The sequence below is a fragment of the Elgaria multicarinata genome, chromosome 7 (assembly GCF_023053635.1).
Source record: "Elgaria multicarinata webbii isolate HBS135686 ecotype San Diego chromosome 7, rElgMul1.1.pri, whole genome shotgun sequence".
Classification (NCBI taxonomy): domain Eukaryota; kingdom Metazoa; phylum Chordata; class Lepidosauria; order Squamata; family Anguidae; genus Elgaria; species Elgaria multicarinata.
The window spans coordinates 4627151-4644193 of record NC_086177.1 but is presented as its reverse complement, the minus strand read 5'-3'; the positions used below and the strand labels follow the sequence as shown (position 1 = coordinate 4644193).

General features: G+C 42.5%; 1 protein-coding gene across 1 annotated transcript in view; it reads left to right on the top strand.

Moving 5' to 3' along the window:
• Positions 1-16098, top strand: part of PSD2 (pleckstrin and Sec7 domain containing 2) — a 75664-nt gene extending 59566 nt beyond the window's left edge. The window contains exons 12-15 of the mRNA XM_063130163.1: positions 4992-5149; positions 6580-6724; positions 10698-10841; positions 15521-16098. Of these exons, the coding sequence (XP_062986233.1) occupies positions 4992-5149; positions 6580-6724; positions 10698-10841; positions 15521-15742 (669 nt within the window). The 3' untranslated portion in view covers positions 15743-16098. The remainder of the gene's footprint in view (positions 1-4991; positions 5150-6579; positions 6725-10697; positions 10842-15520) is intronic.
• The last annotated feature ends 945 nt before the right edge of the window (positions 16099-17043 follow it).

Genomic DNA, 17043 nt, shown 5'->3' with positions numbered 1-17043 from the left:
ATTTGCAGGGCCACACCTGTCGTAAGAATTGTTCAGAGCAAGAATCGTGCAAAGTTGGTGCCCCTGCTCTGGTGACATTTTCTGGAAATACTGGCAACTTTGCTCCTTGGGTGGATTTCTGTGACCATCTGTGGTGGGCAGATGCCGGGGCCAGGCAAGCACTCCTGCGCAGACTCCTGTGAGCACAGTCAGGGTGGCCAGCGCCTCTTGTGAACAGGTGCTCTGCCGCCGTGAATTTGGCTGAGAGCCCTGAGTCGTTTCTGCCCTGCTATCCCATTCCCCCTTTCTCCAAGGGACAAAACCCCTCACCATATTTATTCCTTTAAAGTATTTGGATCCCATTCCACAGCCAAAAAGGTCCTGGAGTGACATATAATAGCCAGAGCTGCTATGTTCATGACATTTTTAGTGCTTCTACAGATACAGAATGGCATATAAATAGTCTTGAGCTAGGACGGTTGTTGTTTTTCATTCTACAAAGTAACTGATGCTAGGGTTTCCTTAGACCAGCCAGGGAGTTCAGGACTGGGGGTGAAGGGTAAAGTCAAGGATCTTGCAACTCTCCCTCTAGCACTTAACTTGGTAGGCTCACAATAACACTTCAAGATCTTAAAATGCACTCACATTCTACGAAAGTCGACCTCCACTTATTGGAAAGAGTGGACACCCAGCACTCACTAATGCCCAACCTGAGCAACGGCACCCTACTGTGCCATGCAAGGCCACTGAACACACAAAAGCTGTGGTGTATTTTTTTTTTAAATGGCCTATGAACGCCAAAAACCCAGCTACACTGGAGGCTGCTGCTATGTCTCTGCATGATTCACTGCTCTGCCCTTTCCATCTCCCACTTGTCTTTCAGGGGCAGATATTTGTAAACCACCCAGAGAGCTTCGGCTATGGGGTGGTATGTAAAAGCAATAAATAAATAATAAATAATAAATAAATTAATAAATAATAAATAAATATAATCAATAAAACAATAACATCTTTGCCTGCAGGCTTAAGGTCTAAAAAGACACACAAGGAAAACAGAATGGGGAGGGAAGACAGGAGAGGGTGGGGGAATCTTTCATCCAGGCTGCTGGAATGACCCTTCTTCCCACTCCCACCTCCCACGGCTGGAATGGCTGCTGCTGGTGGCCTTGGTGGAAAGGGACAAGTTAGCAGGTGGCGGAGAGTGTCTTCGAAAATGGGAGTGGCCTGCCAGGTCCCTCTTAGAATCATAGAATCATAGAATAGCAGAGTTGGAAGGGGCCTACAAGGCCATCGAATCCAACCCCCTGCTCAATGCAGGAATCCACCCTAAAGCATCCCCGACAGATGCTTGTCCAGCCGCCTCTTGAAGGCCTCTAGTGTGGGAGAGCCCACAACCTCCCTAGGTAACTGATTCCATTGTTGTACTGCTCTAACAGTCGAAGTTTTTCCTGATGTTCAGCTGGAATCTGGCTTCCTTTAACTTGAGTCCCTTATTCCATGTCCTGCACTCTGGGAGGATCGAGAAGAGATCCTGGCCCTCCTCTGTGGGACAACCTTTTAAGTATTTGAAGAGGGCTCTCATGTCTCCCCTCAATCTTCTCTTCTGCAGGCTAAACATGTCCAGTTCTTTCAGTCTCTCTTCATAGGGCTTTGTTTCCAGACCCCTAACCATCCTGGTTCTAGTAGGTCCCCCTACTATTACTTATGATCATTTGATAATTGGTTGGGATTTTAATGAGATTCTGTATCCAATTACTACATCCAGTATCAGAGGCAGTAAGCCTATATACACCAGTTGCTGGGGAAGATGGGGGTGGGGGTGCTCTTGCTCCATGTCCTGCTTGTGGTCCCTGGATGGCCACTGTGTGAATAGAGTGCTGGACTAGATGAGCCCTGGGTCGGACCCAGCATGGCTCTTCTTATGTTCTTTTAGGAGTAATCCTCACAAGTTTCAATTGGCAACCCTTTCAACACTGAGGCCGTAGCTAGACCTAAGGTTTATCCCAGGATCCTCCCGGGTTCGTCCCTGCCTGAGCGCTGGATGCCCTGTGTGGCACTTAGATGAACAGGTTTGACCCCAGGACAATCCTGGGATAAACCTTGGGTCTAGCTACGGCCTGAAGGCCTATATGTGTGAGTGGGAATCTACACTGATGCTATTCTAATGTTTTGAATGGGTTACTGTGACGCAAAGCGTCACGTGACCCTGTATCTCTAACCTTGTAAATGAGTTGTACTTACTGGTTCTATTTCGTTGTCCCCCTTTCTTGTTGCTTAGTTGTAGCGCGTAATGTAATTTTCCTCTCCCTCTTCCCTGAGAGTAGCAGAGCTGCTGGGTTTGCTCCACCCACTTCCTGTTCTCCTTCCTTCACCCCGTTTTCTATCTTATCTATCTATCTTATCTGCTACAGCAGTTGGAGCTTTATCACACCAGCGTTATACTGTGCAATCACTGACAATTGCGTGCAAAGGATTCAGAAGTTTTCCACCTTAAAATCTGCTTTTATTGTGAAGTACTCCCATGCATCCTGCCTTAATTGTGCTCCTTTTGCAAAAGATTTGCCCTAATTCCGAGCCGCTGTTGTGGGCGCAGGAGCAGGATTTTAAACAAATGCTTTCATCTGCGTAAGCTTTAAAGATGAAGACACCAAAATTGGCACAGTAATAGATATTAGGGAGAGTTTTAAGCATACCAAATTTGAATGGAATTGGGTCATCCGTTGATTTTTTATGATTTTTAAAAAACATTTCCCCCCTCTTTGCAAAGGAGCTGAGGAGCGTTCAAATCACTTCCTGGTAAGCAAAGGATCACTGTAGCTCCGTGCAGGAAAATTAATAAGGGTCTCTGCTACCAGTCCAAAACTCTAACCAGCGGGGCTTAAATGGTGTGTTTGAAATAATCCCAACAGCTGGGGCTGCCAAAAACAGGCCTCCCCTTCTGCGCTGCTAAAACTTTTCAATTTGGTCACCCATCCAAACCCTGACCAGACCCAGCCCATCTTAGTTTTAGCAAAGTGGCTGGCTCCTATGCATTCAGGCTATTTCCAGAGACTTGTATGAAGATGTTTTGAGAGAAGGTTTGTGTGTGCTTATGACTATGCACTGCTGGCTAGGAAGTGGGTGGAGCAAACCGAGCAGCTCTGCTTACTCTCAGAGAAGAGGAAGAACGGAAAGAATTGAACAGTGTGCCCTGAAATACTGTTGCAGCTAAACGTAAGTAACACTAGTGTGCCCCGTGATACAGAGAACCGATACAGAGAACCACATTAAAAAGGGACACTAGCAACGTTATAAGACTAGTGTAGATCCGGCCTGAGTTAGATTTGATGCATGGCATATGTTGCATCCTATAGAGCGGGACTATACTTATAGGAGAATCCAGTTTTGAAAATAGAGAAATGACCTTTTATGTGGAGGAGTTGAGAGTGGAATTTATACTTTAGATCATCTAATAGAGTAGGATGATGAATTCCTACCATTTTCAGTATCGCTGATTAGGTACCGTTTATCATCTAGTACTAGTTGGCAGTATATTCAGCTTCAGCATTTGTTGGAATTTATATATGGCCCAGCAGCGATGAGGGCTTCAGCGCCTCCTACACTGTTGAAGGAATTAATTGATTCCTTAAAGAAAGCTAAGCCTACAGTCGCTGTCTATAAAAGTCTTCTGGAATGTAGCAAACTAGATCTTTGGAAAGTCAGAGATGAATGGAATGAAGAATTGGCATGCCCTATACAGTTTAATCCGTGGGAAGTGGCCTCAGCTTCCATATGTACTATTTCCATAGCTGTAAAATTGAAACTGATTCAACAAAAATGGATGTTTCTTGTATATTGGACACATGGAGGCTTGCTAAGAAGCAGCTGGCTGGCGCTGCCAGATGCTGGTGACGTAACAGGGGCAACGCCTCATCAAGGCACATGACGTGGGCGTGTGCTGTTGTGGCTTCTTTTTGGTTGGGAGCCATTGTTTGTATAAAACTTTCTTCTTGAAAAATTGGTGATAATAGCGGATGTGCTCGTGCTTTTAAACTACATCCCTGTGATGTGAGAATGGATGGATGGACAGCAAAAGTGGATACTGAGAGCCTTTGCAGTTGCAAAGAGACTTGTGCTTCAAGCTTGGAAGGCAAAACGTCCAGCACCCAAAGCTGAATGGATGGAAGTTCTTATTACTGCTCTTGCTACATTTGAGCATTTCTCTTACCACTTCCAAAGTCATATGGATGTTTATTTAGATATATGGACTGCTTATATTAATACCTGTATTTGAAATGTTGGTGTTAATCCTTTTCCTCCCCCACCTTGCTTTTTTATCTTTTTTTCTTTTTCTTTTCCCTATGAGTAATGATTACTGTATATCGATACGTTTCATGATATGAATCGTTTTTCTTTTCCCTTCCCCCATTGCCACCATCTGCAATTTTTGGCTATTGTTGTTATCATTGTGTTGTTTATTATTATTATTTGAAAAAACCTAATTCTGCAATATATGACCCTCTCTCTTTTTGCTCTGCAACGCTCCACTGGCTTTCTATAACACAAGGCCGCTCTCTATTTCCACACATCACATGTCTAATTGCACCAAACCTATATAGCACCTCCTGCATCACGATGCTACTCTCACGATGCTACTTCATTACACAAAGCTTTCTGCTAGTACTAGTTCAATATTTCATAGAACAGTGCTAACAAATGGACTCATTCTGTTCATGGTTCTTTGGATCCAAGCCCCTGTTTCTTTAACCCTTTCCCATACAACTTGTATTGCCTATTTGTCAATGTCCTCTGATGATTCTCTTTTATCTTCAATCTTTTAATTCATTATTATTATTATTATTATTATTATTATTATTATTATTATTATTATTATTTTCTTCTTCATTGAAGTGTGTGTATATTTTAAGGAAAACTGGATAAACATCTGCCAGGTACAGTTTTGGAAGCTTACTGAATCCCTTTCAGCATGATTGTATCTTAGTTATTATCCTTATCTCTCTTCTCCTTCACAGGATGAATACAAACCTGACAAAGATCTTTCTGAAGTAGATCTAAAGCATGCTATTCGCATTCACCATGCCTTAGCCACAAAAGCCTCTGATTATAGCAAAAAATCCAATGTGCTGAAACTGAAGACGGCAGACTGGAGAGTGTTTCTCTTCCAAGCCCCGTAAGTAACACAGCAGAATCCATACAGGATTATTATTATTATTATTATTATTATTATTATTATTATTATTATTATTATTTTAACTTGGCAAATTGTGGACAGTCTTCACATTCGCCGTATCAAGGGGCATCTTTCAATCACATGATAAGCATGAGTATTTTCTCATATTGTTTAATTATTAAAGACAGCATTGGAATACAGGACATTACTGCTTAATTAGCATTGTAGTTCCTTATGATCTGAAGAAACATGATCGTTCTACTATGCAAGCTAAGGAAGTCTGACTCTACAAGCTTCCTGGATGGTACACTGAGTAAGCCACTCCGAGTTCTTTGGAAGAAGGAGTAGGTGTCATTAACTATCCAAAATAGTCGATCCCACTTTTCATGGGTTTACAAATTATGTCAAGGCTTACAGCAGCCAAAAGTTATTTTTACTAGCCTGCCAGAATATATTAAAAGTGCCTCTGAACACATGGAAAGTGCCTTTCCCTTTCCACACACCAAGTGATAGCATGCTCCTGGAATTAAGGAGATGGCATTGTTCCCCAAAGGCCTGAGTCCCCTGCAGGTATCTTTAAGTAATGCCTCTACTTCTGTGACTGACAAGCTCCAGCAAGCATCTGTTTTCAAAACCAGGGTTAAGAACATAAGAGCTGGGGTAGATCAGGCCAAAGTCCTGTCTTGTCTGGCATTTTGTTCACACAGTAGCCAGTCAGATGCCTATGGGAAGCCCAGAAGCAGAACATGAGTCCAACACCACCTTCCTGCAAATATTTCCTAGCAACTGGCATATTGCCTCTGTGGTCTATTGCCTCTCATACTGGAGGTAATATATAGCCTTATCTTCCATGATTAAAAGCTTAGGAGCAATAGTCTCTCCCTCTCTCCTGAAGAAATCCACTCCAGATTTTCTTCCTTCCCTACAGCACCTCCCCTTCACATATTTTATCTTAATCAGCTCCTAGAGAACAAAAGAGATTTAATCTTTTTCTTTCTGATGTGGACAGGTGAGTTGAGAGAGAGAAAAGTAAGTGGACTGGGGAAGAAGGATATTAGAGAGGAGAGGAGCAAAAGAGTACACCCACCATGTGGAATAATCTTCCCCCTGACATTAGACCTACACCAGCACTTTTTATCTTAGGGCCAATATTGAAGGCCTGTCTCTTTATGATAGTGTAGCCTGCCAAGTTATGTAGATATGGTATATTCAATGTATTAGTCTTTATTTGCATGTTTCTGTAATTTGTGAACACCATTTGGAAATGTTTAGATGTAACTGGTTCACAAACACTCATAAATAAATAAGATTTATTTGCATGAGTGAAGCAGCGTAGCCTTTCTTTCTTTCTTTCTTTCTTTCTTTCTTTCTTTCTTTCTTTCTTTCTTGTCTCTGATTATCCCACCTCCAATTCTGCCTGCTTTTCATAGAAGCAAAGGAGAAATGTTGTCCTGGATCCTGAGAATAAATTTGGTGGCTGCCATTTTTTCTGCCCCTGCATTTCCAGCTGCTATCTGCTCCATGAAGAAATTCTGCCGTCCTCTCTTGCCATCTTCAACAACAAAGCTCTGTCAGGTAAAGAAGTGTGTGTATGTGTGTGTGTTTAGGAAGAGGAAGAGCAGGAAACCAGCCAATAGGATACAATACTACCCTATTTATTCGATTCTAAGACACACTTTTTACTCCATATAAACATCTCTAAAAACGAGGTGCGTCTTAGAATTGCGGTTGTGTCTTAGGTTTTTTTTTCTGTTGGTGGTACTGAAATTAGTGTGCATCTTACAATCAATGGTGTCTTACAATCGAAGAAATACGGTATAATAGATGTGAGGCACACGTCAGAATTTGTCTTGCCCCGACTTGCTTTCTTCATTTCTTTGTGTGTTTAGTGTATTAATTGAGAACCATGCATCCTCAGAAGCTGGGATTAAATGTTCTCATCCTCTTTGACCTATCTGCCACATTTATCTAGTTTGGGATAAAAGTGGGAGGCATGTAGCTTATATGCTACCAGTCTGGCAGGTGCCTATGTTCCAGTTCACTGTTTTATAGTGGTTCTGAGCTTAGCTGGCTGACCACTCAGATGGTGTTGAAAGACTACTGCCCATCCCCATGGCCATGCGGTAATAAGGTACTTTGAGCTCTGCTTGATCCCCTTTGTTTTTCTACATGAAGCTGCTGGGAGAGGTCATCCTGAGTTTTGGAGTTGTGGCTCATCACAGTGCTAATGATGCCTGGCGCTATCTCTCTTTGTCAAGGAGGATGTGAAGTCCTGAACTGTTGTCTGAATGCTGTGGCGGATTGGATGTGGGTTAAGAAATATGGGCTCAATTCAGATAAGATGGAAGTCCTCTTGGCCAGTAGATAACTGAATAAGGTATTGGGGGTACAGCCCTGTTCTGGATGGAATTGCACTGCCTCTGAAAAATCAGGTTTGCCACTTGGGGTGCTTCTGATCTTGGCATTGCGCTTGGAGGGTCAAGTGGTTGTTGCAGCCAGGAGTGCCTTTGCGACAGTTGCACCTCTTCCTGGAGAAGCTGTAGCTGGCCACAGTGATCCACATCTTAAACATTTCCTGTTTATATACTACAATGCACTTTGTGTGCAACTGCCCTTGAAGTGCGTCCAGCTAGTGCAAAAAACAGCAACCAGATTGCTTTCTGGAATACATTTTGTTGGGCACATTATATCATTCTTCCTTAAACTTCATCGGGGCCCCTTCTTGACGCCGCAGCATTGACACTGCGAGGCCTCTGACTCCTGCATTTGTGCTCCTTCCTGGCATCTGCACAGGAAGGAGCGAGAGTGCAGAGTTGCTGCTGCCACCACTACTGTGCTGAGCATGGGGTGGGGTGGGGGAGGAACGAGGCAGACAGAGAGCGAGGAAGAGAGGAATGCATGGTACCTGAACCGGCTCTCCTCCCTGACCCTCCTCTGGCTGCCCTATTTCTCTCCCCATCCTGTTTTTTTTTTTTAATTATCTGTAAATAAAAAAAATCACAAAAAAGTGATTTTTTTGTGAAAAAACACCACACCATTTTTTAAAAAACTATTTCTCTGTATAAAAAAAATTAAAAAGGGGTGGAAAGGAACGGGGCAGCTGGAGGGGGAGGAAGAGAGGGACATGCAGCTCCCTGACCTGGCTTTCCTGACTCAGAACTCCTGGAGGTCCACCCCCTTCCCTGTCCAGCCGATGGTGACCAATCAGGGGTCGCTATCAGCTGTGACACGCCTCCATAGCAAAAACAGTCAGGGTAACTTTTTTTAAATGGAGTTTCGGGGGTTTGCCCCTGGATGGCTTCAGGATGGCAGCTGCATCATAGAATCATAGAATAGCAGAGTTCGAAGGGACTTACAAGGCCATCGAGTCCAACCCCCTGCTCAATGACCTGCCACAACTCCAAATCCACCCCAGGGCATACATCTCATCAAGATGTAACCTGGCCGACAATTTGTTTCTGGATACAATTCAAGGTGCTGGTCCTTATCTATAAATGGGTTGTGACTAGGATATCTAAAAGACCAGCTCCTCCCACATGAACCTACCTATAGGCTCTTCTGTATGTCCCACCACCAACAGAAGCTAGGTTGGTGAGGGAACATGGGACAGAGCCTTCTCCACGGTGACACCCTAGTTGTGGAACTCTCTTCCTAAGGAGGCTGTTTCTTCGCTTAATTTTAAGCAGGCTGTCAAAACCATTTTTTTTCATGGCTTTCAAGTTATTTTTGATGTATTAGTTCTGCTCTCTGTTTTTAAATATTGCTTTTACCCTGTTCTTAATTGTGATTTGTAATAAAGTTGCTAAATTGTTTTAAGTTTTAAATTAAATTTTCAGCCCTTCAAAAATAATGTTATAGATAAATAAAATTGTCTGTAGACTGGATAAATGATATAATATTATGTACGCCAGAATGATGATGCTCCGTATCTCAGCAATGGGAACAGTCGGCTTTCAATTCATAAATTGAATTGATAAAGAAAGCCGGCAGATTTTGAATGCAAACCCTGTACATTTATGAAATGGCACAGAACACCATGGGTGATTTATTTGAGTGCTGGTATTGACATTTAAAGCCCTAAACGGTTTGGGGCCAGGTTATTTGAAGGAACGCCTCCTCCCATATATACCTACCTGGACCTTAAGATCATCTACAGGGGCCCTTCTCTGTGAGCCCCTGCCAAAGGAAGTGAGGCAGGTGGCTACTAGGTGGAGGGCTTTCTTCACTCCTTTCGTCGTCAGCTGAAGACCTTTTATTCACTCAGTATTTTAAGACTTAATTTTAACTTAAATTTAAATTTTACTGTTTTAACTCTGTATTTTAATCTTATATCAATTTTGCTGCGTGGTTTTATCCTGGTTGTGCTTTTTATACTGTATTTTGTATTTGTGCTTTTAACCTGTTGGTTGTTTTATCATGGTTTTAATTTTTGTGAACCGCCCAGAGAGCTTCGGCTATTGGGCGGTATAAAAATGTAATAAATAAATAAATAGTAAATAAATTTGCTGGAAATGTCAATTTGGTAGTCGGTACGATTTGAAAGGGACCCTCTCGGGATATATGAACAACCATCTGTCAGGGATGCTTTAGGGTGGATTCCTGCATTGAGCAGGAGGTTGGACTCGATGGCCTTAGAGGCCCCTTGAACTCTACTATCCTATGATTCTATGAAATGTGTGCCTTAACTATGCCCGGTGGTGGAACTCCCAACGGTACACATTGTTTCAAATGAAACATTAAATCATAATCCAATGTTCCTCCGAAAAGGTCATTTCTAGCAAAAAGAAGCCAATAATAATAATAATAATAATAATAATGAATAGCTCTATGTAAACATGCTCCAAAATGATGCTAATCAGCTTTTTCCAGGGCTGGTTCAATGTGTGACGGCAAAGTGCCCTCTGGTGGGTCCTATATGGACATACCTGGTAGTGGTGGCCGCAGCTCCAAGAGTGTCTGGGAGCTGGCATTTTAATTTCTCAACATAGGCCATAGCTAGACCTAAGGTTTATCCCTGGATCGTCCAGGGGTCAAACCTGTTCATCTAGGTGACACACAGGGGATCCAGTGCTCAGGCAGGGGCAAACCCTGGATGATCCCAGGATAAACATTAGGTCTAGCTGTGGCCATAGTTTCACTCCAGGGCATTCTGGGAAATTAAATGGTGGCATACCTAGGCTGGGGCGGGGTCCAGGGCAGACATAAATGCTGTTGGGCTTTGGTGGAGCCCCAAGATGCCTACTGACACTGGGACTGCCCTCTTCAAATGCTTTGGTGGCTACATGTCATGTGAATTTGTGAATAAAAAACTGTGAGATACAGAAGTTTAGGAAATGTGGACCTAGTCCCAAATGTACGTCGCCAGGAAAAGTGCCACGGCTGAAATCTAGTAAATACTTTGAATGTTTTTAATTTTTGTGAACCGCCCAGAGAGCTCCTGCTATTGGGCGGTATAGAAATGTAATAAATAAAATAAAATAAATAAAATAAATGTCTTTTGTGGTCGGTATGTCTGAAGAGCTCACATCTTTCTCTCTCCACCCACCAGGAGGAACAGTTGCAGTCTCACGAGAATAAAATGAGACAGATTGCAGATGAGTTAACTGAGCATAAGCTACATCCAATAGTGAAAGGTCTCAAGTCAAAAGAGGCTGAAGAATATCGTCTGAAAGAACATTACTTAATATTTGAGGTGAGGTTTCTTCTATCTTCCAGCTAACCAACAATCTATAGGTCAAAAATAGGAATTGATCAAGCTGAAGAGTGTGGTTGGGCATGCATAAAATAACACATACAACAACTGAGGAAACATAGTCTCATGATCTCTTTCCATTGTATTATTTATTTAAAATAGAATTTCCCGGTTTCAGAAATGAATGAAATTCCACCAAGTAAATCTCTAAACCTCTGTGTCCCTCCGCCATAATGCAAAGGCCCAATTCCCATGGAAGAATTAAATACTTCGGTGAAATGACTCATATCTGAAGTGGCATTGTCAAAATCTTTATTGCATGTCTCTCAGGTAGCTTTTGCCAGTAAAATGCTATAAATTTGGCTCTATCAAATTGAGCACATGATGTTTGGGAAGTTCTCAAGCTGTTGAGATAAACAAGGTCATTCTCTACATGCAGTGAAGTATTTACAGTACTGTGGTTGAGCATAAGATTCCTTCACAACACAGGAGCACACTGTGGCCATAGCTAGACCTAAAGTTTATCCCTGGATCATCCAGGGGTCAGACCTGTTCTTCTAGGTAACACACAGCGAATCCAGTGCTCAGGCAGGGGCGAACCCTGGATGATCCCAGGATAGGGTGACCATATTTGGGAAACCAAAAAAGAGGACACCTAGTGTGTGTGTGGGGAAGCAGCTTTCTGAGTCCTGCAGAAAGTATGTTATTCCCCAGCCACCTTAAAGAACCCGATTGGAGTGGAGGAGGGGAAAGGATTTCATTCTGCACCACCACCATCCACTCCAATTGGGGCCTTTTCTATAATGACCACGAATGACCCACTTTCCCCTTTAAGACCTCAATTGGAGCTCGGGGTGGGGGAATGATGTGCCTCTAGAAAGCATGTCATTCCCCCCTGCCATGCTAATGGCAGCCTTAAAGGGGAAGGTGTGTCATTCCAGGACATTATTGAAAATTATAGAAAATCCCCCCTGACACCATGGAAAGAACAAAAACCAGGACAAATCCGGGGAAATCCTGACAGTTGGTCACCCTATCCCAGGATAAACCTTAGGTCTAGCTGTGGCCTGTGTTGGTCACAGTCACTGTGTTTGATCTTGAAGTTGTACTTCCGTTATGCTTTTCTGGATTTTCTGATCTTGAGCATTTTTGTCTTTGTTCTCTTTTGCTGTTTAGTTTTGTTTGGTTCAAAAGAGGCCATTGACGATGATCCAAAGCACTTTTGATATGGCCAGTTCTGATCCACACCTCCTGGACTCACGTGCAGATTGGAACTTATTCACTCACTTTTATTTAGTTTTATTTATTTATTGTATTTTTATACCGCCCAACAGCTGAAGCTCCCTGGGTGGTTCACAAAAACTAAAACTATTCAAAGTATATAAAACAAACAGTATAAAAACATGATATAAAATACACATTAAAAACTGATTAAAAACATACCATACATGATTAAAACATCTTTAAAACATTAAAACATCCTAAAAAACATTCTAAAAATTCACTGGATAAATGCCAAGTTCTACATCTAGGAAATAGAAACCAAAGGCACAGTTACAAGATGTGGGATACTTGGCTCAGCAATACTACAAACGAGAAGGATCTTGGAATTGTTGTAGATCACAAGCTGAATATGAGCCAACAGTGCGATATGGCTGCAAGAAAGGCAAATGCTATTTTGGGCTGCATTAATAGAAGTATAGCTTCCAAATCACGTGAGGTCCTGGTTCCTCTTTATTCGTCCCTGGTTAGGCCTCATCTAGAGTATTGCATCCAGTTCTGGGCTCCACAATTCAAGAAGGACGCAGACAAGCTGGAGCGTGTTCAGAGGAGGGCAACCAGGATGATCAGGGGTCTGGAAACAAAGCCCTATGAAGAGAGATTGAAAGAACTGGGCATCTTTAGCCTGGAGAAGAGAAGATTGAGTGGAGACAGGATCGCACTCTTCAAATACTTAAAAGGTTGTCACACAGAGGAGGGCCAGGATCTCTTCTCGATCCTCCCAGAGTGCAGGACACGGAATAACGGGCTCAAGTTAAAGGAAGCCAGATTCCAGCTGGACATCAGGAAAAACTTCCTGACTGTTAGAGCAGTACGACAATGGAATCAGTTGCCTGGGGAGGTTGTGGGCTCTCCCACACCAGAGGCCTTCAAGAGGCAGCTGGACAACCATCTGTGGGGATGCTTTAGGGTGGATTCCTGCATTGAGCAGGGGGTTGGACTCGATGGCCTTGTAGGCCCCTTCCAACTCTGCTATTCTATGATTCTATGAAGGAAAAATGGGATGATTCTGATCCAGTGGATCCAAAGACACCCTGATTTCAGAACACCCCATTCCAGGGCCTTCTGCTGGCTAGATCTGCTGCTGGCTGGATTTAGACCCATGGAGCTTTCCCTGGGCATAACTGAAAGCACAGCGCCAATGTGCCCTCCATCATGGCGTTCGTCCCCAACAGCACCGCTGCACCATCCTAACCCCCTCTAGCCAGTGGATCTGAGGGCTAGGATTGTACTCTTAGTTAACTTTGTGTCTGAGTAATCTCTGAAAAGGAAACATTTATTCTGAAGATCCACAAATACATTTAGACCCATTTAAACTGATTTTAAGATTAGCTGCTGCTGCTGCTTCTTTAAAAATAACGATTGCCTGAAACAACAGTACTTTCTAAGTCGTCTTCAAGGGCCTAGAGCGCTCTTTACAGTAATCTGCTCTGGAGGTCAGGAACGCACACATGACAGTGCCAAGGGCATTTCTTAGATTTCCAGTGTGGAGAATTGTCATAAGGTAGTTATACAGTTTTCGAGGTGTTTTGTATCACACAGTAACGACCTTGGAAAGCCAGACCTGCATATTTATTTTCTCCGACACCAAAACCATGTGTGAGTGGCTAAGATCTTGTGCCAACTTCTCATAATGTTTTTTTAATAGGATACCAGCAGTTATTTATACATTTGAAAGTAATATTGAGCAGGGGGTTGGACTCGATGGCCTTGTAGGCCCCTTCCAACTCTGCTATTCTATGATTCTATGATTCTATGATAATATTGCTATGTGCTATTACTGTTATCTAAACATTTGTCAAATTATGAACTAACAATGCTGTTCTCACATTTGGTGTATATAACATCTTCACTTATTCAAACTAGTGTGATTTTGACTATTCAGGACATTTTCACTTCCTTCATATGTATTTAACTGATTGCTATATATTAAATCCATCTCGCTATGTATGTTATATTATTCCATAATTCAATATTTACTATCTGTTCTAAATGGAAATTCTTTTTATGCTGTTTAATAGATTTGCTTTTTTTTTACTTTGGTTTTATGTTATTTTATGGTGTTTTTCATGTGCCTGAAGGGTAGGGTAAAATTCTTCATAAAATAAATAAATAAATAAATAATCGGAGGAATGTGGGACACAATTAGAAACCAAAACCAGAAGAAGGTAAGCATCCATGGCAGATCAGAAAGAAAAGAAACACGTTCTCAGGATGCAAAATTTTACTTAGCATTGGTGTGAATATCCGCCTTGGCCTGCAAGGACAGCAGATGCCCTTGCATCCAGCTCTTATGAGCCCAGGCAGAGCCGCCTGGCGCTAGGAGGGGCCTGTGCCTGAGTGCTCCTGAACCTTCAAGAATGCTAGGGCACAGGTCCATCCTGACTTTCGGATCACGGTGGCCCCTTTCTCCTTTCCACCCTATTAACACAGAAGGGGAAAACACACAATGTCATTAGAGGAAATACACATTTTCCCCAGCCTTGGAGAAATTGTGTGTTTCTCTCCCCTCCACCAATGGGGGCATTAACAGGGCCTTTAAGGGCCCCATTGGTGGTGGTGGTGAGAAATGTGTGATTTCCCCCAGTATTTCCCCCCACCGAGTGGAGAGAGCAAATACATCATTTCCTCAGCATTGGGGAAATTGTGTGTTACTCCTTCCCCTCCCCCAGTGCTAATTGGGGGCCTTAAAGGCTGCCTTAACAGGGTCTGTAAGGCCCAGATTGGAATGGTGGGGCAGCAAAGCGCACTTTCCGCGCCCTCTAGAAAGTGCGCAATTCCCCTGGCCATGCTCAGCCAGCTCACAGGATGGGACCTGGCAGAATTCTCCAAATCCTATGTTGTTGTTTTTTCTGGAAACCCGCTGCTCTTTGCTCTGTCCTTTATTCTAGGGCCTTCCTCAGGGGGTTGATAGAAGGAAATGTCTGCAGAATTTCTTCTAGCGAAAGAATTGTAATCTATGACAACAACCTTTTTTGCCAGAAGACATTCTTCAGCCATTTCCTTCTAACAACCCCCTGAGGAAGGCCTTAGAATAAAGAACAGGTTGAAACACTTCATGCTTCCTCGAAATAAACATTTTGCATCCTAAGAATATGAGTCTCTTTTTTCTGACACACAATTAGAAACAACACCCTTGCAGAGTGTGAAAGTGTCTGCATAGTTTGCTGTGTAACACAGCAAGAACATACTTCCTTTCTTTCCACAACGATACTTTTCAAGGCCCATTTGTTGACAGATCTCAAAAGAGTTTAGCACATCTTTCCCTTGTGTGCAGATGATGGATTTTCTTTTTTTCTCTCTAGTCGCAAAGAGAAATCTCCAGTATTTGCTCCTATCTTTTGCTATGGTTATTCTTAGTTCTCAGGCTTTTTGTTCTGTTTCATCATCCCACACAGAAAAGCCGCTATGAGACATACATCAACCTCCTGTGTGTGAAGATAAAGACCGCGACAGATGACCTGGAAAAAATTGAAGCTAACCTCTTCACAATGGAGACTGAAGACATTTCCTTGAGGAAAACATATTCCAGCCCTTCCATAAGCCAAGGACAGCTGCCTGTTGTAAACAGCAAAGCAGGAAAGGACCTTATAGAGCAGGATACGCCAGGTAACCAATAAATGCAGGTAACCAGTAAGTGATTGCTGGTCCACCTCAGCTGCAACGTAAGAGCACAATGATCTCTCAGATGTACATTAAGTACATGAGACAAATACTACAGCAGAAAGAATTCAAAGAAGCTTTAGTTTACACTATTTCTCTCCTGGTGCTTTAAGTGTTTCCGGATCACAGACTGTCCACATTGGTTATCACTGTTGACGTTCCTTATTGTGCATGCAATAAAAGGAAAAAAAATCCATTCAAGGGCTGGGGTGATCTTTTGCCAGCTGCTTTTCCTTGTGAACATCTGGATTTTCCATTGGGCAGTTCTTACAGTACCTTGGCAACATGGAGACACAGCCAAACCTGTTTCTTTATTTTTAGCAACGGTTAGTGGGACTGTTGTACCACAGCCCTTACAATGTACAAGTAACATTAGGACAACGTCAATGGACAGAATTTCTACACGTTGCAACGATAACAGGTTCCGAGATGGACAGTGTATATCTTGAGTCAAATGACTGCTATCACGAGAGCTCAATAAGTGGTACATGCATCCCAGTACGTGCATTACCTGCCCTACTGCCAAAACGTAGATACAGTTTTAAAACTCAGTGTCCAGTATATAACCTTGTAAGGGTAACATAGCCCAAAACTCTAGCAGGAAGATGATAACTTTATTATACAGGGATCTTAGCAATGCTAAGTAATGTTTTTGAAAATGTAGAAGCTGAAATAATATTTCTTTTTTCTGTTTTGTAATAAAATCCCATCTGGCTTTGCTGCAATACAGGCTCTGCTATTGGTATACACTCCACCGCCGTAAATAGCCAACTCATTGCTGCTTCTCTTGTGCTCGTTCCTTCTGCTTCTGCTTCATGGGCGTCCGAGCAACTGCAAGCTAAGCTACATGCATGGGGTGGGTGGGAAACTGAGCTGCTGATCGAAGGTAGCTGAACATGCTCCATTTTGCTGTAAGCATCAATATACTCACTAAATGGGATGTTGTGCTTCTGTTCATTTCTTGCTGTGGTAAAAGTGATTCCGCTGCATTTTCAAGGCCTCCAGCACTTTATTTACTGATTGATTCATTTTCATCTTCTTTTCTAGACATGTTCACAGTGAATCAAGTTCCAGTTTTAAAGGATCTTGTAGCTGCTAATTACAGTAATTTACAATTTATATTTTTGCAGCTTTTTAAAGATAATAAAGATATTTGTTTGGATTCTTGCAGCTTTTGAGAATTTATAAATGATTGAGTTTCCATGTTTCTTACCACTAAGAAGCTACCACCCTGTTTTGCCACCCCCCCCTTTTTTAA